The 27,928-nt window shown below is 44.6% G+C and overlaps 1 protein-coding gene across 1 annotated transcript in view; it reads right to left on the reverse strand.

Moving 5' to 3' along the window:
• The window catches only part of spata5 (spermatogenesis associated 5), a 123,273-nt gene that overhangs the window by 83,909 nt on the left and 11,436 nt on the right, over positions 1 to 27,928 (reverse strand). Inside the window, exons 11-15 of the mRNA XM_046322812.1 lie at positions 19,532 to 19,686; positions 16,493 to 16,702; positions 13,896 to 13,949; positions 13,445 to 13,524; positions 10,357 to 10,483 (exon numbers count right to left, since the gene is read on the reverse strand). Coding sequence (XP_046178768.1) covers positions 10,357 to 10,483; positions 13,445 to 13,524; positions 13,896 to 13,949; positions 16,493 to 16,702; positions 19,532 to 19,686 — 626 coding nt within the window. The remainder of the gene's footprint in view (positions 1 to 10,356; positions 10,484 to 13,444; positions 13,525 to 13,895; positions 13,950 to 16,492; positions 16,703 to 19,531; positions 19,687 to 27,928) is intronic.

The raw sequence follows: 27,928 nt of genomic DNA on the forward strand, positions 1-27,928 counted from the left end.
GGAGCTAAAGATCAATATAGCCTAACCAAAATAAAAAATAAATAAAAAAAATTTTTAAACTCCACCCACTGCTGCTGGCCTTCGCAGATTCTGCCATTATGCTCCTGAAGTTGCTGGTAATAGGCTACACCAGCGGTTGACAACCTTTTCCATTTGAAGTGACAAGTTATCGTACCATTTCTACAATTCTGCGTGGCAGTTATGACTTTCATAATTTCATGGAACAGTTTAATTTAAAATAAAAACGTAACATCTTAAAATCAATGACGTGTGGTTAATCAAAATTGTATCATCTAAATGAACATGATACAAATGTTTAAGTAACTTATATTGCCATTGCCAATATGTAAAAATAGCCTACAAAAATCCAACAAAGAAAAACATTGCAGTCCACAGTTGTGGAAACATTTATCAATATTCATCAACATTCATCAATATTCATCAATACAAATATTGTGATGAAAATAAATATCCTATAAAATTTGCTACGTATTGCCTATCTGCAAGGAACTTGACACATTGTATCAACTATTAATTTGGTCTGGCCCAAAGCTAGTGTTAGCACACTTGCAACATTATAGAAAATATTCTGGGTCCTCAAGAGTTTCACACCAGCGAGCTCCAGACAGACAGAAACACCTGTAGGTTATTTGCACAAAAGATAAGAAGTAATCAGGTAGCCCTTTTTTTATTACGTATCCACCGGATCAGAGCATGACATTTTTTTTAGAAAGGGAGAGAGCTGGAACATTTTTCAAATAGGCTACATTGAGGAACTATTGACATTCTCAATGGAAGTAAAAACAGACTTTGTTACCTTGCTGTTCGAGACGAAGAAAAAATTACTTTAAATTACTTTACAGTGACGGTGGGTTAAGACAATCAGATAAAGGCTAAATGTACTACTGTTGAGCCATCTCCGTGGCCCGCACAATGGATTAGTCCACTCAGACAGGCATGAATCAGACAGGTGTCTCGTGTGCTGTACATTTATTTTTCATATATTTGCCACTGCTCAACAACAACAAAAATAATGGTTGATCAACAGCCTATTGACAAAACAATTGACCAGTTGACTAAAATGGGTTCAGCCCTAATGTATAGTACCAGTCAAAAGTTTGAACACACCTACTCATTCAAGGGCTTTTCTTTATGCTTACTATTTTCCACATTGTAGAATAATAGTGAAGACATCACAACTATGAAATAACACATATGGAATCATGTAATAACCAAAAAATACTTTTTGTTAACTACATTTATATATGTTAGATTCTTCAAAGTAGCCACCCTATGCATTGATGACAGCTTTGCAAAATCTTGGCATTATCTCAACCAGCTTCACCTGGAATGCTTTTCCAACAGTCTTGAAGGAGTTCCCACATGCTGAGAAATTGTTGGCTGCTTTTCCTTCACTCTGCAGTCCAACTCATCTCAATTGGGTTGAGGTCGGGTGATTGTGGAGGCAAGGTCATCTGATGCAGCACTCCATCCCCCTTCTTGGTCAAATAGCCCTTACACAGCCTGGAGGTGTGTTGGGTCATTGTGCTGGTAAAAAGCAAATGATAGTCCCACTAAGCACAAACCAGATGGGATGGCGTAGCGCTACAGAATGCTATGTTTGCCATGCTGGTTAAGTGTGCCTTGAATTCTAAATAAATCACACACAGTGTCACCAGCAAAGTGCACCAACACACCTCCACCTCCATGCTTCACAGTGGGAACCACACATGCAGACAATTTGGACTCATCAGACCAAAGGAAGGATTTCCACCTTTCTATTGTCCATTGCTCGTGTTTCTTGGCCCAAGCAAGTCTCTTCTTTTTATTGGATTCCTTTAGTAGTGGTTTCTTTGCAGCAATTGGACCATGGAGGCCCGATTCGCACAGTCTCCTCTGAACATTTGATGTTGAGATGTGTCTGTTACTTGAACTCTGCAAAGCATTTATTTGGGCTGCAATTTCTGAGGCTGGTAACTCCAATGAACTTATCCTCTGCAGAAGAGGTAAATGTGGGTCTTTCTTTGCCGTGACGGTCCTCAGGAGAGCCAGTTACATCATAGCGCTTGATGGTTCTTGCGACTGCACTTGAAGAAACTTTCAAAGTTCTTGTCATTTTTCTGATTGACTGACCAGCCATAATATGGACCTATCAAATAGGGCTATCTTCTGTATACCACCCCTATATGGGAAGCAGGTAGCCTAATGGTTAGAGCGTTGGACTAGTAACCGAAAGGATGCAAGTTCGAATCCCCGAGCTGACAAGGTAAGAATCTGTCGTTCTGCCCCTGAACAGGCAGTTAACCCACTGTTTCTAGGCCGTCATTGAAAATAAGAATTTGTTCTTAACTAGTAACTTGCCTAGTTAAAGATGAAATTGATACCTTTTCACAACTGATTGGCTCAAACGCATTAAGAAGTAAAGAAATTCCACAAAGTATTGTCTACTGAACATGGTAAACTGTAAGTGGAACTTCACAGGTTGTAAAAAAAACTCCCCCGGAGCCACAAAATGGCCGAATTAGGGCAATGCGCAGCACCCACAAACACCTTGAAAACTTGCTCCAATGAACTTATCATCTGCAGAAGAGGTAAATGTGGGTCTTTCTTTGCCGTGGCCTCCATCGCAGCCAAAACTACTCTTTCCCGTAGGCTTGTACTATCTATAGTATGACAGAATCAGCAGTTAGTTACCAACAGCTGGCAGACATTTTTACATTTGGTTAGTTGTATCCGTGTTATTTAGATGGAGCTAAATGTGCAATAGCTAGCATAGAGGTAGCAAGCTAGCTCTTTCACTTACCCAGTTGACCTCCATGATCACTGAAACCCATGATAATGCTCTGTCTCTGCTGGTGCTGCTGGCTGTTTGAGATGCTTTAGAAGCCACATTGATGGTAGGGACAGAATCCACTTTGAGAAGCAACTTTGTGTTGAAGCCATGGAAGTTCTCATGGATGAAATGTGCCCTGCAGATTGATGAGTAGATACCCAATTCACCCAGTTTCCACTAGTTACCACAGCCACATTTAAGGTTAGGCATAATGTTAGCAGTGTGGTTAAAAGGACCAATTTGACAACCTCATTCTCACAAATGTATTTCTTTAACCTTTTTAATACACAATGTGATGCTGACCGAGGGGCATTGTGGAATTACTTTTTCCGAAATTAGAGTTGATTTGGAGAAAACCTCAGACCCAACTTTTAGAACAACATTATAATATAACAATTGATTTAAGAGTTTATAATTTGGGAACTTTTTCTTGGGGTGCTCTAAGTTCCTATTATATGTGTTTCTGGCATTAAGAAATAAGTGATACACTCCCTTTAAGAGAGTACATGTGTTGGCATGTCCTCTTTCCAGTGTGGCTGCAAAGTCCCAGCAACAGCATTTGGGAAAGACCTCCAACATATTTGTTCTGTGGTTTATTACGGGCCCTTGCCACGCCTGACCCCAGGGTTCCCCCACTTTGAAGATGATTTAACGAAGATTCCACCCTTCACAAGCCACTGCCAGTGGACACTAGCACCGAATTGAGGAATTTCATGGAAAGAAATGTTCTTTTGAAAAAAAAAGTGGATACAACTAGTCTGCTGTTTTAATAATAATTAATTACAGTGCTAAGCTATGTAAGCACAAGCATTTCATTTGATAGAAAGCATTTAAAGGGACGGGATTCTTTCTTGAAACTTTGGATATTGAAAACTACCAGTAAGCAATCTATGACCACAGGATCCAATCTCAAATTGATGTCAAATTGCACAGATTGGACTGTTGCCTCATACGAAACGTTCAGGAAAATCCCCACTTGAAAAAGTCACAAAGCAGTTTGTGCAATAGTTACACTACAAGAACAACCCATGTCAGAACATGGATTTAACCTCACGTCAGAAAAAGCAACACAACTGTCCCCATTTCCTCTGCAAACATGCTAAAACACATAGAACCCCAATATGTTTTTCCCAATGTATTTTCACAGTGAAACTAACATACAAATGTGGCTTTATATTCCAGCATTATGGATTTGAGATCTAATGTTTCATACGAGGTGATAGTACAGAATGTTACCTTTTATTTGAGGGAAAATACATACATATTCGTTTTATTATTTAGAAATTAAAGTACTTTATGTATCTGGTCCCCAGAGTATCTTTGTGCCTCTGTATGCTTATCCATAATCATGGTAGCATCCACATGAATGTAAAAGTGTTCAGAAACAGCTTCTACTTACAATAAAAACACATGATTCACTATTCGGTTCCTATTGGGCAAAACATAATCCCTAACACAGCCGAAACAAACCACAAACGCATCCAACAAGTTTGTAGAGTTAAACGCTTGATTTAGAGATATGGGACCAAATACAAAACTTTGGACTACTTTAATACACTAAGTGAATTTGTCCAAATACTGTTGACTTCTTCAAATGGGGGGACTAGATACATAAAGTGTTTATTTCTAAATGGTAAAACAGATTAGAATATCCTCAAATAAAAGGTGACTGTCCAAATACATATGAAGGAGAGTGTAGTTAACCAGCAGTAAGATATATACAGCTCCAGAACACGGAAACATTACTCCCGCTCTGACAGCCAAATGGGCCTCGCAGAAGAGGCTTGGTTTGATTTAATTTCACTTACAATGGGTAACTTAAATCTTGATGATAAATCTTGATGAAGATGACTGGGCTGATTGAGGATATACTTTGGGATACCGTTACCACCCCCCCCGGCAATGCCTACAAATCGTCGCTCAGATAATAGCTAATTTGTTAGCTGCCCAAACAGCACTAGCACTAACCTGTTCCGTTTATGAATGGACAGCAATACCCTCAGTCGCATGTTACTATACCCCGCTCCCATTTAAATCCCCCAAACTTACACCTAATCCACCTGTAAGCGCCTCTTAATGTGGTGTCGGGATCCCCCGGGCCAGGGTGATCTATTCTGGGGGGCTTTTGGAGAAACACAAAGGCGGTGTTATTAGGAGGTAGCCCCTCCCAGGTCCCCTGTTGGGCTGCTGTGGACCTGGATCTATGGCTGTATGATGGAGGTGAGGACTGATGAGTCATGCAGCTCCCAGCTCCCTGGCTGTTAGTGTGGGGAGCACTGGGAAGTAGGGAAGAGTGGGGTCGTTTAGGTGTTTTTGTCTTTGCACGTCTCAAATGTGCAGTCAAATAAGGTCCCCGCCCTCTTGAACATACCAAGCCCAAACTTCCACTGCACTCCTGAGGCTTAAAGTGAAGTGAATTAAATGGGACAACAAGACGCTTTCTCTTCTATGCACAAATACACCAAATGCAAGAGAAGGAAAGGGTCGCTCAATGTTACCACAGTCTTAGCACTAAATGCTACACCAGTCTAACGTGCTCTCCACTCGTCACCTCAAGACTTCACAGCAAAAGAAGTAGACCTTCACCTCAACATGTACCATGGTATATGTACTTTAAACCTAAAAACCTACACCTCAATGAGTACATTGATTTATACATTTCCCGTTAAACTCAACAAAGCTCCAATGAGAGAGCGGGGAAGAGAAGAGAAGCTCTCCAGTGGGATTGTGGAGGGGTTTAGGCACAGCATTTATGAGAATAAACGAGATTTCCTGAACTGAAAGCATTCCAAGGCCCTGGTGGTCTCTGCTCGCCAAGAGGCAAGACGACACACGCTGGAGATGTCTCCCTCACCCTCCCTCTCTCTCTCTCGCTCACCAAAACAGAGGAGCAGCCGGTGGAAGTGGAATGTGCGTATTAGTTCATTGTCATTTAGTATTTTATATTATCTATGCATGCTCTGCTACTCCCAATGTGGAGAGCACATCATCAACCGCCTTTCAAGTGGAAAAGAAGCATGCAACGACCAGGACTATGTTTAATACACTGCCACCGCATGAAAAGGAGCAAAATGTGATGAATCGCATTAAACTGTCCTCATAATTATACATGTAAATCAGCGTAATTTGGTGCATGGCGTGATCAGAGTTTTTGGTATCCTGGCGGGGGCTTGACTGATGTTGTCAGTTCTACTACAGTGAAAAGATGCTGATTTGCTCGGGTTCTGTTGATTTGCTTGATGGTATTCTAAAACGTACACTGTGTAATCTGACACTAATACAGCCCTTGAAGTTTGATACTTGCCTGGGGATAAACCCCACCCCCACCCCTCTCCTCCCAGAGCTCATCCCTCCCCTGCTGGTATCCCGTTGCCTGGACACACACACACACACACACACACACACACACACACACACACACACACACACACACACACACACACACACACACACACACACACACACACACACACACACACACACACACACACACACACACACACACACACACACACACACACACAAGCAAGCAAAATCTCCCATTTGTTTTCGTTTGCCACTGAGCTACATCTGTAGCTGGTGTCTTTTCACGTAACTGATTTCGACAGGCGAAAGAGTGAGAATTGGGGTAAAATGCTGTATCATTTACCAGTAAACAGAGATACTAATACTTTGAAATAACATTGACAGCCAAGCTTTCAGAGAGACATCCTGTGCTGTGCAGCACCAACCTATTGAGAAGTGTACAGTCAGGAAAACAGTGAATGAACTCTAATCCTTTAAGACAGCACAAATAGAAATTCCATCATGGTTGGCTCACCTTGAGTGAGAGACAGAGATAGAGTGAGAGAGAGAGAGGCAGCGAGGCAGAGAAAGAGGGATAGAACAAGAAAGAGAAACGGATAGAAAAATAGGTAAAGCTCGGAGAAGGTAACCAAAACACAATAAAAATATGGCCTGTTTTGACTGGAGGGCTTATTACTGCCCTCTTTTAGCTAATATTGATTTCTTGCCAGGTCAAGGTTGGGCCCAGGTCGGCTTCTGTTGGATGAGTGGCAACACAGGAGGAGTGCATCATTCAAACAGTGAGAGTCACCCATGACCAGTGTCTGCTAGGTGGACATAGTTGATAGTTCCCCATGTTGGAGTGAAGAGCCAAAGGAGACATATTTATAAAACGTGAGAATGTTTACGTCTGGTCAAAGGTCAATGAAGAGTTGAAGACACATTTTCACAACAGACTGTTCTTGTTTCAAAGACTAAATGCACTTCTGTCGCCCAAAACAATGGCACTTAAAAGCAAAGTCTATGATGGGATATCTGGGAATGCCATCTGGTTGAACGGTGATTGGCGGTGTGGTAGGTTTCCAAGGCAAAACAAAATTGGCGTCAGCAGGCAACTCTGTGATTTACAATCCTTTTCACCGATACAGCAAAGACTACAAGAAACTTTATTAAAAAGGTCAAGGCACATTTGTGGCTAAGGGCTTTTTATAGGCTTGGGAACCTGGAGCTAGAAATAAAGGCTCGTATTCACATATTTACAAACTGGCCCACAAATTACAGACTAGGGCAATGAGACTCTGATTACGATTAGAAATGTCCAACGTTGACCATTGGCTTGACAAATACTGACAGATGTTCAGTGATCTCATATTCTGCAGTCGTGTGTCTGTTTGCATATAAATATCAACAGCTCAAGTCCAGCTCCTCTAAAACATTAGCAAACACAAGGCATGACTAATGATGAGATGTGGTGGAGTTTTCAAATTAAAAACCTTTGCTTTTATTTCAGTTGTTTTTGTTCCCCCTTAAAAGACACTAGGAAACATGCAATTAGTTGTGAACCTTGTTTTCCACCCTACGGTTATTAACAAAGTTCTGAGAGGAAAAGGTGAGAGGGGTCAGATTCTGTCATTTTGCAATCTTGTGTGGCAAATTGTAAATTACTGGGGGGAGGTAGTTTGGTCCATTTTGGAGGTTTAAACACTGCTCTTTGGGAAGCTGCAAGTATTAGGCCGCAGATTAAAACGCTTATAAAGACTCTTTCAAGATGCACAAGGGAGGCATACCAATTACCAAATGGTGACACGCAGACTGTGTAAAAGTACCGTGTTCAGAGAAAACTAAATGTGTCTGAGGGCAGTATGTGTTGGGGTTCCAACCTCGAGCATAACTTTGCAATCTCCTACATGTGTGCCTTTATTTTTGCACTCATAGGCCTTAGCCTTCGCTCTTGCCATCGTAGAATGCTAAATGTCATTGTGTAGAACAACCTAATAGCCAATGGAACCAGCAAAATGCTAACATGTTTAGAATAAAATATGGAAAACAAAAGTCCACAGGACAAATAGCTTGACATAGTTGTTTATGGCGGAACAGTACCTGATGTGGCGCCATCTCCTGTTCAAAAAATAAACTACACAAGCCCTGTGTTGATTGGAGGGCGGGGATTATTAAAAGCAGCATGAAACACCACACATCTGTTATCCACAGATCTGATAAGAGCCCAGTCGATAACTTCTGGTTAAAAACAAACTCCATCTGGCAGTAATCACATATACTGTAGCATTCCCACCTCCTGATAGAAGGATGGGAGCTCGACACATATTATGTGGTCCTTCTGTAGCTCAGTTGGTAGAGCATGGCGCTTGTAACGCCAGGGTAGTGGGTTCAATCCCCGGGACCACCCATACGTAGAATGTATGCACACATTACTGTAAGTCGCTTTGGATAAAAGCGTCTGCTAAATGGCATATATTATTATTATTATTATTATTATTATTATTATATGTTAAATAAATAGGCTATTCAGTAGAACAACAAACCAACATTATCCTTCCTCAAGGAAAAAGTGTGCACGTGTGTGTGAAGGGGGAAGGGGGGGCTGTTTTAGATGGACAGCTGCTACAAAAACAGAGTGACACAAGGCTAGGGGGCTCTTCTCCAAAGCAGGCTGGGTAAATAGAATAGTGCCACTCATCAATCGTCACAGGAGACTCAAAATGGGTCAAAGGCGGGATGGGGCAATTACAATCAATCGCCTGTTGAACTGTGGGAATTCTGTATGATTATTTATCGGTATGAAATAGTGATAGTTATTTAACACAAACAGGTTGTGTAAACAGTCTAAGCTGTATTTGTTGGAATTATTTGTGAGAGAAAGGCAAGCTCCCTTTCCACGGTGGAGCCAGTTCTAAAAGCTGGCTTAAGGAGGTAGATAAGTAGGAAGTAGACACTTGACTCGGTTAGTGGCTGAGAGACAAAAGCAGACCCACCCAAACTATATTATGCCCCATAAGTACATGCATACTCCCTGTCCCCCCCCCCCCCACTCGGTCCATCAAACTAAGAAGTCCCTGTGCTCCATCAATCTGCCGACAATGTGCCTCATTGACACCCAAACATCCCATTAATCTTCATTTGTCTCATCATATCCTGCCATTCTCATGGAAATGGTCGCCTATTCCTGTGTGTTGACAGTTTGGGGGTGGTGGTGTGTAAGTAGGGTGCCAGACCAAGGGAAGGGGGACCATAGAAAGTGCCGCTCCATTTGGCGGCTTGCGTTTCCCATCACGCCTAATGTGTTTTGCATTCAAATAGCACCCCCTACTACCCCCTTGGTAGGGGGGGGAAGGCTAATCTGATTTCTCAGCTGTCTGGGATCCCTGCTTCCTGACAGCAGCAGCAGGGTTGGCTTGGTGGGGCTGCTGAGGATGCCTGGGGTTTCTCATGCACCCCTCTCAGGGGCTCGAAACCCAACTGCCCACAGAGCTTGGAGTGGTAGGCCAGGCAGTAGCAGGAAGGAAGGAAATGGTCTTCAGTTGCTAGGCAGGCCAGGGATGTGTCAATTCTCCACCAGTGGCCCTGGAGGAGACTTCCAGCTGTTCAGCTGTCCATAAGGAAGCACTATGAGGGTTTATCCCACCATGGGGCCTCAACAGCCACCTGGCAAAGTGGGAGCAGGAGGAAGTTCCCCCTCGGCACTGGACTAAAGGATATCTTCAGTTTTAAGTTTTCACCCTCCTAATCATTCTTACTTTCTGATAAGAGCAGAGAGACGATTACATTTCAGAAAGCAGAGTATGTTCATAAGCAGCAAGACCATACATAAATGGAGGAGAGAGGAAGACGGAAAAGAGGGAGATGAGGGAAGGCTACAGAGAGCGAGAATGAGATAGAGCAAGCTGTAAAAGCCTATAGTGCCTGTGAAGAGCCAGGCCCTTTTTCCTGGGTGTGTTTTGACAGGGCCCAGGCTCTGTCTTTGATCAGCACTCATGAAGTTTCATTAAGAGACAGATGGAGGATAAGGAGGATGGGAAGCAGAAAGAGAGAGAGAGAGAGAGAGAGAGAGAGAGAGAGAGAGAGAGAGAGAGAGAGAGAGAGAGAGAGAGAGAGAGAGAGAGAGAGAGAGAGAGAGAGAGAGAGAGAGAGAGAGAGAGAGAGAGAGAGAGAGAGAGAGAGAGAGAGAGAGAGAGAGAGAGAGAGAGAGAGAGATGGAGCAGGAACTCTGCTGGATCTACCTTATCTATCATGTCGGGACGGTTGGTGGCGGCCAGCACGGTGACGTCCCTGAGTTGCTCGATGCCGTCCATCTCTGTCAGGAGCTGGGCCAGGACCCGGTCCCCTACGCCACCAGACCCCGAGGAGCTGAGAGAGCGAAGGGGAGAGAGAGGAGGGGGAGTACAAATGGAGAGGTGGGTGGGGGGGGGGGGGGGGGGCGACAGGGGGAGGAGAGAAGGGAGATATGAAAAGACCTTTAACCAAAAATGTGTCTGTTCAAGTTGTCATGTCCCAGTCCCTGCACTGAGAAATAGTAAGGTGTTTATTTTCCATAGCACAGTGTAGTGTCTTTCCCTCCCGTTTTTGCTCCCCACCTCTGTCAGACACACACACACACACACACACACACTCTCTCTCGCTGTTCACAGGGCCAGCGGAAGTGCCACACGTCATTACCACAGACAAGGCCTCAGAGGAACACAAAAGAGACCTGTCACTGTGTTATGACCCTGGGAGGAAGAGAAAAAAAGTCCTTGCGACTCAGAGAGAAATCTGCCATGCTGCTTCCACCTTTCTCTTTCATTCTCTATGGACCCAATGCCTCCCTTCTTTCCCCCCTCTCCCCTTTCTCTTTATGCGCCTGTCTCCAACGATCTCTCTCCATCTTCCTCTATTTCTTTTTTTTTTTCTTTTTCTCAGTATCAGAAAACTCATTCTGACAGATGCCCCTGCATCAAGCAAATTTGAAAGGCAGGGGTCAAAGAATTGCATAAAATCCGGTCAAGCAGTTAAATTCTCTAGTGTAAGTGGGGCATTTTGTCAGGTCGAATACCATATCCAGTCCATTCCTGAGTTGACTTAAGTTGACCCCCGAGCTGATATATACAGTTGATGTTGGAAGTTTACATACACTTAGGTTGGAGTCATTAAAACTTGTTTTTCAACCACTCCACAAATTTCTTGTTAACAAACTATAGTTTTGGCAAGTCGGTTAGGACATCTACTTTGTGCATGACAAGTAATTTTTCCAACAATTGTTTACAGACAGATTATTGCACTAAACTTCAGAAGTTTACATACACTAAGTTGACTGTGCCTTTAACCAGCTTGGAGAATTCCAGAAAATTATGTCAAGGCTTTATAAGCTTCTGATAAGCTAATTGACATCATTTGAGTCAACTGGAGGTGTACCTGTGGATGTATTTCAAGGCCTACCTTCAAACTCTTTGCTTGACATCATGGGAAAATCAAAAGAAATCAGCCAAGACCTCAGAAACAAAGTTTTTAGACCTCCACAAGTCTAGTTCATCCTTGGGAGCAATTTCCAAATGCCTGAAGATACCATGTTCATCTGTACAAACAATATTATGCAAGTATAAACACCATGGGACCACGCAGTCGTCATACCGCTCAGGAAGGAGATGCGTTCTGTCTCCTAGAGATGAACGTACTTTGGTACGAAAAGTGCAAATTAATCCCAGAACAAAAGCAAAGGACCTTGTGAAGATGCTGGAGAAAACAGGTACAGAAGTATCTATATCCACAGTAAAACGAGTCCTATATCGACATAACCTGAAAGGCCGCTCAGCAAGGATGAAGCCACAGCGCCAAAACCGCCATAAAAAATGACAGACTACGATTTGCAACTGCACGTGGGGACAAAGATCGTACTTTTTGTAGGAATGTCCTCTGGTCCGAGGAAACAAAAATAGAACTGTTTGGCCATAATGACCATCGTTACGTTTGGAGGAAAAAGGGGGAGGCTTGCAAGCCGAAGAACACCATCCCAACGGTGAAGCACAGGGGTGGCAGCATCATGTTGTGGGGGTGCTTTGCTGCAGGAGGGACTGGTGCACTTCACAAAATAGGTGACATCATGAGGAAGGACAATTAAGTGGATATATTGAAGCAACATCTCAAGACATCAGTCAGGAAGTTAAAGCTTGGTCGCAAATGGGTCTTCCAAATGGACAATGACCCAAAGCATACTTACAAAGTTGTGGTAAAATGGCTTAAGGACAACAAAGTCAAGGTATTGGAGTGGCCATCACAAAGCCCTCACCTCAATCCTATTTAACATTTGTGGGCAGAACTGAAAAAGCGTGTGCGAGACTCAGTTACACCAACTCTGTCAGGAGGAATGGGGCAAAATTCACCCAACTTATTGTGGGACGCTTGTGGAAGGCTACCTGAAACGTTTGACCCAAGTTAAACTATTTAAAGGCAATGCTATCAAATACTAATTGAGTGTATGTAAACTTCTGACCCACTGGGAATGTGATTAAAGAAATAAAAGCTCAACTATTATTCTGACATTTCACATTCTTAAAATATGGTGCTGATCCTAACTGACCTAAAACAGGGAATTTTTATTTGGATTAAATGTCAGGAATTGTGAAAAACTGAGTTCAAATGTATTTGGCTAAGGTGTATGTAATCTTCCGACTTGGGCCATAATGACAATGCAGGTCGCAGTTGAATCGCATGTATGAGTTATGCACACTGTTTAGTTTTGTGATCTCATGGACATCATAAGAGAAGTTTGGAGCTAAATCCCACTTCAAGTATTGCAAGTACTTCAGCAGACACAAAATGTCACCCTACATGCACTATATGGCAAAATGGTTTTGGAAAGAATAGACACTGTGACCCATCCCAGGCTCTGTCCAATTAGGCTTAAGAGAAGGCCATGTTTGAACCATATCTGGAGTGGTCTTTTGTCTGGTCCTAAACCACTGACTTTCAGTGGGGGTTTATCGGGAAGTTGGCCTCATATTTAGCTTCCCCCATCTGCTGTGGCGTGCACAATGAAGCGCTTGTCTGCCGCGGCCTGTGTCCTCTCTCTGTCCGTTTTTTTCTTCTTCCTGAAGCCACAGATGTTCCCAGTGCCATCCCATTGAGGCGCCTCCGGACAGACTGGCTCTTCTGTTTGTCAGTGTGTACGTGCATGCTCGTGTGTGCATGCGGGTGTGCGTGCGCTAGTGAACTGTCGCCATGGGAACTCTACAGCCGGCTTTATCAGTGTAATTATTGTACAGACTTGGGGGACTATAGACAGTCAGTCATTGAAAGAGTCATTGTTCTCATTTCTGAGAAGAAATTACCTACCTTCCTCTTTCTCCAGCAAGAGCGTCAATCTCATCGAAGAACACAATGGAGGGTGCGACAGCTCTGGCCTTCCTAAACAACTGGTATTGACATATGCCAACATATATAGAGAGACACGCATTAATATATAGTAAACCCCGATTCTGCATATACATTGTACTGTGTCAAACTCACTCCACGGAGGGCCGAGTGTCCGTGGGGTTTCACTACACCCTTGTACTTGACTGATGAATTAAGGTCACTAATTAGTAAGAATCTCCATTCATCTGGTTGTCTAGGTCTGAATTGAAAGGAAAAATCCAAAACCTGCGGACACTCGGCCCTCTGTGGAATGAGTTTGACACCTCTGCTGTAGAATATTAAATCAATTTATTTTATATGTAAGTAGTCCACATATTCAGTATATTGGGTGTACTGTATGACAGACGATGAAAGTTGGCCTGGTACTCACCTCTCTGACAGCTCTCTCAGACTCCCCTACATATTTACTCAGTAACTCTGGACCCTGAAAGAGACAGAGGGAAGTTGGTTCTCCTGTCCAGTGATTCATTATAGGACCAGGAGTGTTCCATACGAGGGAAAACCTTGGACCGTAGTTATACAGTACAACTATTAATATCAATATAAAACACTAATGATACACCTAATAACACTGTTTACCTAACTACAAGCTAGCCTCACCACTAATTTCTGACAGGAACACACCAAAACAACAATGAACAAACCACTGAGAAGTTATTAACAGCCCGCCAAGAAATCTTTCAGACATGAAAGGGATAGTTATTTAAGGGATAGAGGGGAAGGGAGAAAAAAAAAGAAGAAAAACAATAATTGAGAAGGAAGCAAAGAGGACCAAGGAGGTAGGGTAAGTAAAGCTGCTGTGGCCGCTCTGCACCCTCCATCCGAGGCAGATAAACATCCCCTCAGGCCGTCAGGACGCACTTCCTTCCCCTGCAATCCACCCTTTTCAACACCTCTGAGCTGGCAGGGACACAACACTTAAACGGCAGCCCTTTTGTCTCCTCCGAACACAACAGCGTTGTGGAGACTGACTCATTTATCCCCAGTTCCTCTGTGGTGGTGTGGCCAGGCCGGGTCTGGGCTTGATAATGTATGAAGTGTGTTTATTTTACCAGCTAAAACAGCACATTTTAAAGTGTCCTTTTATTGCCCGCAGCACAAGATGCACCTGTGTAATGATCATACTGTTTAAGTTAAATTAAGGTTCAATTAAATAAATAAATACAATCAACTTCTTGATATGTCACACCTGTCAGGTGGATTGGATAGATTATCTTGGCAAAGGAGAATTGCTCACTAACAGGGATGTGAACAAATTTGTTCACAATATTGGAGATAAATAAGGTGTTTGTGCATATGGAAACCAACACTTTACATGTTGGGTTTATATTTTTGTTTAGTGTAGGTACATTTCTATGTAGCTATGTATTAGATAAATGCCTCTATTGGCTCCCGTGTGGCGCAGGGGTCTAAGGCACTGTGTCTCAGTGCTAGAGGCGTCACTACAGACCCTGGTTCGATCCTGTATCACAACCGTCCGTGATTGGGAGTCCCACAGGGCGGAGCACAATTGGCCAAGCGTCTTCCAGCTTTGGCCGGGGTAGGCCATCATTGTAAATAAGAATTTGCTCTTAACTGACTTGCCAAGTGAAATTAAGGTTAAATAAAAAAATTGGTGTGTGTGAGACATGATAATGAAGTGTTAGGGTTTACTGTACATGACAGAAGTAGTATAAAGTAAAGTAAAGCACGGATAATGTATCAGAGTCAAAGCTACCAACACACTAGGGGAAAGTACGTCATGATTTTGTAAATGTACTAGCCTGGACTTTATTCCCAAACAACATCTACGAGACAAATTGCCTGTTTTGAGAGACTTTTACAGTCTTTCTGTCTTTTCTTTCTAATATAACAGCCTATCCACCATCTTTTACCACTGACCCCCTCTAAATCAGGCTGGCTGACAGCTTCTGTCACGACCCCATTGCACCCGGCAACAGCTTCCAAAATAAGCGCCAATCAACGATTGCTGAGCTGATCAATCAATCTCCATCAAGAGGCCTGGACAGAGCAGGGCGAGGGGTAGGAAGAAGGAAGGTGTAGGGGCGAGTGTTGAATTGGGGTGGAGGGAGAGGGGGGTAGAGAGGATGGGGTGATGATTGAAGAGGACAAAGACAGGGTCGGAGGGGTCAAGTGAGGAGGCCTTATAGGTCTGCCTCCAAGGAAGCCAGAGAGTCAGAGGTCCTTGAGAGAGACAGGGACATATCCCTTTGTTTTTTAAATGGGTTAAAGCCAAGGGAATGGCTGCTGGTATATGTAAATAGGCATGGCTAAGTATTTCTCCCCAATTTTGTGATTACGATCTTGTCTCATTGCTGCAACTCCCCAACGGGTTCGGGAGAGGCGAAAGTCGAGTCAAGCGTCCCCCGAAACATGACCTGCCAAGCCGCGCTTCTTAACACACACTCGCTTAGCCTGGAAGCCAGCTGCACCAATGTGTCGGAGGAAACACCGTTGAACTGATGACCGAAGTCAGCTTGCAGGTGCCCGGCCCGCCACAAGGAGTCAGTAGAGCGTGATGAGCCGAGTAAAGCCCCCCCCTGCCAAACCCTCCGCCAAACCCAGAAGACGCTGGGCCAATTGTGCGCTGCCCTATGGGACTCCCGTTCACAGCCGGTTGTGACACAGCCTGGGATCCAACCCCGTTGCCTTAGACCGCTGCGACACTCGGGAGACCCGCAAAGTATTTTTGGGACAACAGAAAAATATGGTGATAGTGTTACTAGCTATAGTTGTAGCATTAGTTACTTAATGTTGTGGAAACGACAAAGGTCCATGCTAGGTCAGCCATAACTAAAGGAACTGTGCTTAAAGGCAATGCAACTGCAAAACTGATGCATTACAAAAGTATGCATTACAGGGGTGGGATTTATGGAAACTTATAGGCGTAAAAAGGACACCTCCCTGCCCATACATTGACCATTTGGAGAGAATGCAGGAAACAATCAAATGTTAAATGACCATCACCTTGATGGCGAGAAAGTTGAGTCCGCTCTCATTGGCCAGAGCCTTGGCGATCATGGTCTTGGAGCAGCCTGGGGGCCCGTAGAGGAGCACACCTTTAGGGGGCTGGATGCCCATGCGGGTGAAGGCCTCAGGGTGTCTGAGGGGCCACTCCACCGCCTGCTTCAGTTTCAGCTTCACCTGCTCCATGCCTCCCACGTCCGACCAGCGAACCTGCAAGGGAAACAGTCAGCAAGGGAAACAGTCTGCAAGCAAGAGAGTCTTTCCAAGTCAAAAGTAACATCCTTATTATGGCAAGACAGATGTGGGTTCTGTGTGCAGTGTTTATTTCTCTCTACAGCTGTAATTAATCAATCAATCACTGAAATACTGTTTGTATTTTTGCTCTGGGCAAATGATTTGGAATAATAAAGTACAAGAACTAGTTGAGATACACGACAGGAAAAGCATTGGGCCAGATCTGGGCGGAGAGTGACTCAGCAGACAACACAGAGAGTCGGACAGCAGCTGCCACTTTGACGGATGATGGGCAGAGGCGCGCGACTCCAGGGAGATAAAACCGATAAGGAGAGCAGGGGTTGGACAGAGTAATAAGGAGAGCAGGGGTTGGACAGAGCAATAAGGAGAGCAGGGGTTGGACAGAGCAATAAGGAGAGCAGGGGTTGGACAGAGCAATAAGGAGAGCAGGGGTTGGACAGAGTAATAAGGAGAGCAGGGGTTGGACAGAGCAATAAGGAGAGCAGGGGTTGGACAGAGCAATAAGGAGAGCAGGGGTTGGACAGAGCAATAAGGAGAGCAGGGGTTGGACAGAGCAATAAGGAGAGCAGGGGTTGGACAGAGCAATAAGGAGAGCAGGGGTTGGACAGAGCAATAAGGAGAGCAGGGGTTGGACAGGGGAGAGCAGGGGTGGACAGAGCAATAAGGAGAGCAGGGGTTGGACAGAGCAATAAGGAGAGCAGGGGTTGGACAGAGCAATAAGGAGAGCAGGGGTTGGACAGAGCAATAAGGAGAGCAGGGGTTGGACAGAGCAATAAGGAGAGCAGGGGTTGGACAGAGCAATAAGGAGAGCAGGGGTTGGACAGAGCAATAAGGAGAGCAGGGGTTGGACAGAGCAATAAGGAGAGCAGGGGTTGGACAGAGCAATAAGGAGAGCAGGGGTTGGACAGAGCAATAAGGAGACAGAGCAATAAGGAGGCAGGGGTTGGACAGAGCAATAAGGAGAGCAGGGGTTGGACAGAGCAATAAGGAGAGAAGGGGTTGGACAGAGCAATAAGCCACCCTTTCATGACATCAGCATGACTTTTCCTCTCTCGCTCTCCTTCTCTTTCTCACCATCTCTCTCCTTCCATCTCCACCTCTCTCTCCCTCCCTCCTTTCTCTGCCCGAAGTAACACATCCCAGGCCACCGGCGCCGTCTCCCGGGAACAGAGCACCCAATGGAAACTTGGCGTCCGGCCACATACTGTAAATACCAGACGTTGAACAATTTATAGATAGATAGATAGAGAGAGGACGGTGGGTGAGGAGAGAGAGAGAGAGATATAGATGGTGAAAGGGAGACTGGAAGAGAGCGTGGAAGGAGAGAGCAAGAGACAAGAGAAAGAGAGAGAAAGAGAGGCACAGCTTCCCCTTGCCAGAATCTATGGGGTGTAAATCAATCAGGCAGCTTCAGGTGCCTCTACCCTACCAGGTTGGCAGCAGATGTGCACAGCAAAGATGTATACCCCCTTTCTCCCCCTGAACCTATCTTGTTGTGTTTCTGTTCAAGTTTTCTGCAGACAAAATGAACATGGCGCTGGCGTGAATGACAGTAAAAAATATTTTAAAAAGCATAATTGCAAGGTGCTTTTGTCACGAACACGGCAGATGTAGAATTAGAGGGTGCAGTTTGAGTCACACCTTGCTTCGTTGATTTTACTCCCCCTGCCTCTTTTTCTCTCTCCGAGACCCAGTTATTATCTTTTACTGTTGTTGTCTGAAGTTTACAAGGGGCCTCTTAGGGCCCGGGCTTTGATGGGGTTGCCTGGGATGTGGGAGAGGAGGGCGGGTGCGACAGTAGTTGTGGTGGGTACTTCTCCAGACAAGAACTTGGAGAGGAGAGGAAGTCGAAAAAGGGGAACGGAGCTCTCGGCTGCAGCTGCCAGATCCAAACATTAAAAAGGTCCGGTCGGCCTGAGAGAGAGAGGTGTGCTCTGCTCTTGCTCTCGCCAGGCCTGGCTCCACTGAAAGTTTCTTATATAAATGGATTAGAAACAAATGTTTTGCACTCATATGGATATAATCAAGTCGGAGCTCTGCGGCCGACCTTTCAGCTGCAGTGCACTGAGGGAAGGAAAAAAACTCAAGCCCATCTTTTGTTTCCAGGAACTGGCCGCAAGAACTGAATGTCTCGGGGTGAGCTCAGTGCAGAGGAGCATTAGGAGGAAGGAGAACGGACTTTTTCAATTTTTTTTTTCCCTCTCTCGCTCTCTGGCAGGAACCGATGTCGACCCGATCTGCTTCCAATTAGTGCTGGAGATGATGTTAGCCTCTTCCTGTCCGTTATGTCTTGCACATGCAAACTCCAAAACATCCTGGAGTCTCACCACTGTCCCCCCCCCCCACACTGAGTGTGTGAATCATCTCCGTTTCAGGGAGGGCAGCAGTATGGCTGTGGGTCATTTCCATCCGACGCTTCCTCGGGTTTGAACCCTCGGTGAAAACCGCACGTCAACAAAAGTAACTGGGGATCTGAAAGTATCTTCTCCGATGCACAAAATACTTAATGCCTCACTTGATTACTCACCGTACTGTTGACATAACACATTGACTGGTTGTCCAATGAGTAATTAAGCGATTTGCGCTCCTGAGAAGATTTGTTGACGTTTCAGAACATGAGACTAGAAAACACTTTCCGTTGTGCCGGTGACATCAGCAGAGCTGTTGTTCCATCTTTGGTGGCACCCGATAAATCGAATGACAGTTTGTATGCCGACCTCGCATGCCGACAATTTTCATGCCGACCTTCAAAAAGGAGCCCAAGGGACTATAATCCAGACATACCTTGGGGACATCGATGGCCACCTCCCTCATGGCACTTGGTTTGACCTCTGACATGGCCCACTGGAGGTCCTGGAGGGTGACCGTCACTGTCCCCATCAATTGGAGGTCTGATGGCTGGGAGCCACTCCCGAGAGCATGCCTTAATGCATGCAGCCCTGTAAAAAAAGACCAGATTGATAAACTTATTTGTTAAACGTACAGGTTTTCAAAATGTCTAGGTTTAGTTGACAATTTCCTGTAGGGTGATATTTTGGCGAATAGTGCATGGTGGGTAATAAGAGGTAGAACATTCTGAAAAAAGAACATTGTCACATTAGAGACACTTTAGAAATGCAAAATTCACACAGGATGGACATTTTGCAAGTCTAAGATTAGTTGATGACGTGTACAGTTACTAGGAGGAAAGATGCCCCAAGCTGCAAAACAAGTCATGTTTTCTGAAAATCAATACTTTGTCATTCAGCAACACGCCATCGTCAAAATGTCAACAATAGGCTAAGCCTCACTTTCCTCATTTTTTCAAAAACGACAGGCAATACAGTGGTGGACAGTTTCCCATAAGTCCTTGGCAGCCGCTCCACGACTCCAAACACACACTTACTTTCACACAGTAGAACTTTCACCTCACCTCTCAGGCTCCTACATGTCGTGATGACGAATCCCTAACGAATGCCTAAATCTCCAAATGAACACTAGTTCCCTTCACTCTTTCAATTCAACATGGCACATTGGACACGCATAGCCAAGAAGAAAAGCTGCAGAGGAACTGTAATTGACACGTTGTGTTTTGAGATTAACTCTCTCGTGACTAGAGGCGATTCTGTTACCGGACGAGTCTTAAAAAGGACAACGGTACAAATAACTTAATCTGTGCATTAATATTGGTGTTGGATTTTGAGTTCGTGTTGGGCCTTGCAGAGCAGGGCCACAAAAAGAGTGAGCCACGGAGAGAAATAGGCCGGTGTACAATCAGCATTCCAAGGGGCCGGGGGTGATGATAGCTCATGAATAGGCCACATCGGCGCTGGTGACGGGACAGGGAGCACGCTAGAAGGCGTAACCACAGGAGGAAGGGAGCAAAAATAGGGATTACGGCCTACATCAGTATCACCGACAGAGGAGGATTAGAACAAGGATAAAGCCTGGTTTTCCAAGAGTGTGTCTCTTGGAATACTAAGGCATTAGAATTCTGAATTGAATTTTCTTGAAGATGGTTTTGAGAAGAAAAAAAATAAGAAAAAAAATCCTCACAGTCAGTGTTTAATACAAAGGAGAAATTGGGCTTCCTGTGGGTTGTGGCATATTTGTCACGTGTTATTTGTCTTAAACAGTCTGTCAAATACATCATACAAAAGGAAATAGATCAATCTCTGAGACTAGATAAACATGTCACGTCTCCAGTCAATAAAAGATAAGTCAAATTATGTGTAAGGATCAAGGGCAAAGAAAATTCTGAATGAGGCTGGTTGAACTCTGTGCAATAGATAGTAGATACAAATATGAACGGGAAAATCCTGAATGAAAAGCTGCTGCTAGGAGTAAATCAGCCTCGTTTTTAACGAACCCTACCGCATGACACTCGACTAGAGTAGCCACCAGTTGTATAGATTCAAGCCATGCATGTAGGATAACAGGCATTTGATGAACAAATGATACAGTGGCTGAGCGCATGATTACCGAAGGCTTCCACCTCTCCTCCGAGCTGAGGCCAGGGACTGGGGTGGGGAGGGGGGTTGGGGCTGTGGGCCAGGGCAGACAAGAGGGGATTTACGATCAGACAAGACTGCATCCTGTTTATATTTTCCAGGATTTGAGAAGACTGAAAAAAGGGACAGAGGAAAAAAAGAAAAGCACAATGTGGAGAGAGAGAGCGAACGAGCGTCCGTGAGCAGATCAGGCCAAGGTCAGTGTGTTCTTGGGTCCTTGGACTCTGCTCTCGACTGTGTCCCGTCTCCTCTCCCCAGAGTCCCCCACCACATCACATCAATCCCGCCTGACCTGGCCCTGCCCGATGACATGGCCATCTCTTCTCCATTCAAAGCTCCAGGGCTCTTCGACTAGCAGTACAAAAACATCTGCCTCAGCCTGGAGCCTGAGACCATGCACAGGGTAGGAAGGAGGGGGGGGGCAAGCATATTTTTCTGGGGAGAGGGGGGGGAACAGGGGGCTACCACATGTGCTATCAGAGGGACTCTTTACTCCTCCTCCTCTTCTCCACTGCTCAGCCTCCTCATCGCATTAAGAGGGAGAGAGGGATGTTCAAAGGGTAATGGAGGTTAAGGGCTTGGTTCTCGTTCGTCAGGCAACGTCTACTTCAGTGATGGGGGAGAAGAAAATCTATACAGTTAAACATCTGGATATTATTTTGGATGAAATAATGGTATTGTTTTGACAATATCACAATATTATTTTTGCGCTAGGTGGCTGTACTTTCATAGCTTGTTCTCCATCTTCTTTTTAAACAGGGAAACAATTTGTTTTCAGCACTTTTATTTCCCTGACTGAACAAAACTCGTTTTTCTCGTGACTCTCTCTTGTCCCTCTGCAGCAGACATATGGTGAGCAATATGTTAGGACCATGGAATCCCAATAAAAATCACAGTATCGAATTGCATACATACAGAAATCGCGAGAATCGCAATACATGTAGCATCGGCAACCAAGTATTGTGATAATATCGTACCGTGAGGTCCCTGGGAATTCCCGGGCCTAGTCTATTTGCCTTTGAAAAAGAAGCCCACTTGACAGTCGGGCGACCGTGACAGCCTTCTTACCTGTTCCAGTGCATCGTAGTAAAAACGATGTTTGGCTGTGGTGCGTTAACCCGGAATTCTAGACAGAATAAGAAAGAAAAGTCTGCGCTCATAAGGCTGAAGAGCTCAAAAAAAAGCCCCGAAATGCTGTCTTCCTGGATTGACAAACGTTTCGTCCAGCTAAAGGATCTTTCTCTAACCAATCGCTGGACACAAAACACTACAGTTGCTGAGGAATTAACCTACAGAACAAAAATTGCCCTAATGAAAGTCGGACCAACTCACGACCCATTGTCCGTATGAGCAACTGATGGGTGTCTACACAACCTAAGCAAATGCTTAGTTAGCAAGTACATTCATGAAGCAGATTAATGTAGTATCCAGCTTGGAATCTGGATAGCCCAAAGGCAAAAGGAAATGTAATTCAACAATGCGACTCCAGCATTTCCGCTTCAGGGATGATATCCCCTGGCTAGGCTTGGCTCGATCCAAGCACACATATTTGGTTTAGTTATGAAAACATCCGATGCACTGTTAGAAGAGGAAAAAGGAGCGACACAACAAGGTTTAATCTGAACCTTATGTGGATTCTCTTTTTTTCTCACTTGTTCTTTCCCGAATGCTTCACATTTACCAGCAATCTGCGGGAAATTGAGAATGGGGTGCCCCTGGCTTGGGGAGGAAGAGACAAGGTGAAAGCAGGGGACTGTGGGCTGGTAAAAAGAAGGGATGTTCCCAATTATCTGGCACCAAAACAGGCCCTCCCCGACTCGAGGCTCTTCTTCCGGGGCCACCTCCACCAGCCCGGATCTGTAAGGGAATGTGAGCCAAGTCCACAGACCAACATATCTAAGACACCGGTGCGTCCTACTATAACTACCTTCAAAAAACAACTAGCTTGGATTCATTTGGGCAGTTTTACAACTTTTGCTACAAAGACAGGCAGAGGACACTGAGGTAACTCTAGTCGAGGTAAAGTAAAGGTTCCCCCTGCCAAATTAATGGGCTTCTTATATATGTCAACAACAACCGTGGGTAGGTCATTTATGGAACTCCATCTGTGGGTGTCCATCTGCACTCCTACATGTTCAAAACTTATTTAGACAAGAAAAACCCCTCCGTAACACCTTCACCCCCCGTCCAGTCCCGTCCCGGGGCACTTGTCAGCAGAGCTGTGTGGGTCTCGAGCGACGTTGTCCTCAAATGAATTGTGAAATACTTTTGGCTCTACACCATAATAAAAAACAGGAACGTTTTCATTACTCTGAGGGGCTTCCGGGAACGCTCTTTGCACCTGTATTTACAATACCCAACATCTGTTCCAGCACTGAAAGACTGCAATAATATGTGCTCTTAAACACACACACTGGGGAAAGGGAGGGAAGGAGCGCGCAAGCTGCCATTAATAAAGGTAAGGACCGAGAATAAATAGTACAAGGCGAACATTTCCGGATTTTATAAACAGAGCCGGCAAATAAACGTCACATACTGATCTGGCAATATTTATGTAGCCTGTCCTAAAATTCCAAAAGTGCCTTTAAAAGGACTGTGGAGTCAGGAAAAGTGCTTTATATGGAAGGCTTCCTCTGTAAACACACATCAAGCATTTACCACTGTTGATCTCATTCATGTCTCTGCAGCCAGATTTATGTCAAACAATACTCGCCTCATTTTTCCCTGACATTTTTTTCCACTCATACTTGTGCAATAAAATAAATCGGCATTCCAAAAACTAAATCAAATCAAAGTTTAAGGTTTGGGCTCCCGAGTGGTGTAGTGGTCTAAGGCACTGCATCTCAGTGCTAGAGACATCACTACAGACACCCTGGTTTGATTCCAGGCTGTATCACAACCGGCTGTGATTGGGAGTCCCATAGGGCAACGCAAAATTTGCCCAACATCGTCTGGGTTTGGCCAGTGTAGGCCGTCACTGTAAATAAGAATTTGCAAAGTCAGAAACCAGAATATATAAATAAATAAATACATACATACATACACATACATTGCCTTCGGAAAGTATTCAGACTCTTTGACTTTTTCCATATTTTGTTATGTTACAGCCTTATTCTAAAATTGATTAAAATGTTATTTTTTCTCCTCATCAATCTACACAAATTCCCCCACAATGACAAAGCAAAAACAGGTTACCCCACAATGACAAAGCAAAAACAGGTTTTAGAATTGTTTTGCTAATTTAGATATTTTTTAACTGAATACATAAGTATTCAGACCCTTTACTCAGTACTTGTTGAAGCACCTTTGGCAGCGATAACAGCATTGAGTCTTCTTAAGTATGACATTATAAGCTTGGCAAACCTGTATATAGTGAGTTTCTCCCAATATTCAATGCAGATCCTCTCAAGCTCTGTCAGGTTGGATGGGGAGAGTTGCTGCACAGCCATTTTCAGGTCTCCCCAGAGATGTTCGATCGGAGTCCGGGCTCTGGCTGGGCCACTCAAGGACTTTCACAGACTTGTCCGAAGCCACTCCTGCCCTGTCTGTGTGGTTAGGGTCATTGTCCTGTTGGAAGGTGAACCTTCGCCCCAGTCTGAGATCCTGAGCACTCTGGAGCAGGTTTTCATCAAGGATCACTCTGTACTTTGCTCCGTTCATCTTTGCCTCGATCCTGACTAGTCTCCCAGCCCCTGCTGCTGAAAAATATCCGCACAGCATGAGGCTGCCACCACCATGATTCAAGGTAGGGATGGTGTCAGGTTTCCAGCCCTATTTGGTAAAATACCATATTATGGCAAGAACAGCTCAAATAAGCAAAGAGAAATGACAGTCCATCACTACTTTAAAGACATGAAGGTCAGTGAATACAGAACATTAAGAACTTTGCAGTGCAGTCGCCAAACTGATCAAGAGCTATGCTGAAACTGGCTCTCATGAGGACCGACACAGGAAAGGAAGCCCCAGAGTTACCTCTGCTGCAGAGGATAAGTTCATTAGAGTAAACTGCACCTCCAAATGCAGCCCAAATAAATGCTTCCCAGAACAAGTAACGGACATATCTCAACATCAACTGTTCAGAGGAGACTCCGTGAGTCAGGCCTTAATGGTCAAATTGCTGCAAAGAAACCACTACTAAAGGACACCCATAAGAAGAAGAGATTTGCGTGGGTGAAGAAACGCGAGCAATGAACATTAGAACGGTGGAAATCTGTCCTTTGGTATGATGAGTCCAAATTTGAGATTTTTGGTTCGAACCATCGTGTCTTTGTGAGACGCAGAGTAGGTGAACAGATGATCTCCACATGTGTGGTTCCCACTCCTTCAAGACGGTTGGAAAAGCATTCCAGGTGAAGCTGGTTGAGAGAATGCCAAGAGTGTGCAAAGCTGTCATCAAGGCAAAGGGTGGCTACTATGAGGAATCTAAAATTTGTTTAACACCTTTTTGGTTACTACATGATTCTATATTTGTTATATCATTGTTTTGATGTCTTCACTAATATTCTACAATGTTGACAATTGTAAAAAGAAAAGAAAAATCCTTGAGTAGAGTAGGTGTGTCCAAACATTTGAATGATACTGTATGTATGTATGAACAGTTGAAGTTGGAAGGTTACATACACCGTAGCCAAATACATTTCAACTCAGTTTTTCACAATTCCTAACATTTAATCCTAGTAAATATTCCGTTTTAGGTCAGTTGAATTATTTTATTTTAAGAATGTCAAATGTCAGAATAATAATAGAGGGAATGATTGATTTCAGACTGCATTTCTTTCATCACATTCCCAGTGGGCCAGAAGTTTACATACACTGAATTAGTATTCGGTAGCACTGCCTTTAAAATGGTTTAACTTGGGTCAAACGTTTTGGGTAGCCTTCCACAAGCTTCCCACAATAAGTTGGGTGAATTTTAGCCCATTCCTCCTGACAAAGCTGGTGTAACTGAGTCAGGTTTGTAGGACTCCTTGCTCGCACACACTTTTTCAGTTCTGCCCACACATTTTCTAAAGGATTGAGGTCAGGGCTTTGTGAAGCACACTCCAATACCTTGACTTTGTTGTCCTTAAGCCGTTTTGCCACAACTTTTGAAATATGCTTGGGGTCATTGTTCATTTGGAAGACCCATTTGCGACCAAGCTTTATCTTCCTGACTGATGTCTTGAGGTGTTGCGTCAATATATCCACATAATTGTCCTACCTCATGATGCCATCTATTTTATGAAGTGCACCAGTCCCTCCTGCAACAAAGCAGCCCCACAACATGATGCTGCCACCCCCGTGCTTCACGGTTGGGATGGTGTTCTTCAGGTTGCAAGCCCCCCCTTTTTCCTCCAAACATAACAATGGTCATTATGGCCAAACAGTTGTATTTTTGCTTCATCAGACCAGAGGACTTTTCTCCAAAAAGTACCATCTTTGTCCCCATGTGCAGTTGCAAACCATAGTCTGGCTTTTTTATGGCGGTTTTGGAGCAGTGGCTTCGTCCTTGCTGAGCGGCCTTTCAGGATATGTCGATATAGGACTCGTTTTACTGTGGATATAGATACCTTTGTACCTGCTTCCTCCAGCATCTTCACAAGGTCCTTGGGGAACTTTAAACTTTTGGGGTGTGTGTGCTCTCTCTGCTCTCCTGTCATCCACAATCAGCTTTGTCATTTTGTTGACATTGAGGGAGAGGTTATTTTCACTCCGCTCGGGCTCTCACCTCCTCCCTGTAGGCAGTTGGCCTACCCCTGTGTCATCAGCAAACTTGATGATTGAGTTGGAGATATGCATGGACATGCAGTCATTGGTGAACAGGGAGTACAGGATGGGACTGAGCCCGCACCCCTGTGGGAAAGGGAAAGGGGGATACTTAACTGAAATGTGTCTTCCGCATTTAACCCAACCCCTCTGAATCGGAGAGGTGTGCGGAGATGCCTTAAACGACATCCACATCTTTGGCACCCGGGGAACAGTGGGTTAACTGCCTTGCTCAGGGGCAGAATGACAGATTTTTACCTTGTCAGCCCGGGGATTCGATCCAGTAACGTTTCGGTTACTGGCCCAACGCTCTAAACACTAGGTGGCCCTGTGTTGAGGATCATAGGGGCGGAGGTGTTGTTGCCTACCGTCACCACTTGATGTCGTCTCCTCAGCAAGTCCAGTACCCAGTTGCACATGAAGGCTTTCAGACCCAGGGCCCATGAGCTTAGTGATGAGCTTGAGAGGGCACTACTGTGTTGAAAACTGAGCTGTAGTCGATGAACAGCATTCTTACATTGGTATTTCTCTTGTCCAGGTGGGATAAGGCAGTGTGCAGTATAATGGCGATTGCGTCATCTGTGGATCTGTTGGGGTGATATGTGAATTGTAGTGGGTCTAAGGTGTCGGGCAAGATGGAGGTGATATGATCAATAACTAGCCCCTCAAAGCACTTTATGATGACAAAAGTGAGTGCTACGGAGCGCTAGTCATTTTGTTAGTTAACTTCACTTTCCTGGGTAAAAGAACAATGGCAGACATCTTGAAGCAAGTGGGGACAGACTGGGATATGGAGAGATTGATTATGTCAGTAAAACACTCCAGCCAGCTGGTCTGCATATGCTCTGATGATGCGGCTTGGGATGCCATCTGGGCCAGGCAGCCTTGCCAGGGTTAAAACACTTAAATTACTTACTCATGTCAGCCATGGAGAACGAGAACCCAC

This window comes from Oncorhynchus gorbuscha, linkage group LG23, assembly GCF_021184085.1.
Source record: "Oncorhynchus gorbuscha isolate QuinsamMale2020 ecotype Even-year linkage group LG23, OgorEven_v1.0, whole genome shotgun sequence".
Classification (NCBI taxonomy): domain Eukaryota; kingdom Metazoa; phylum Chordata; class Actinopteri; order Salmoniformes; family Salmonidae; genus Oncorhynchus; species Oncorhynchus gorbuscha.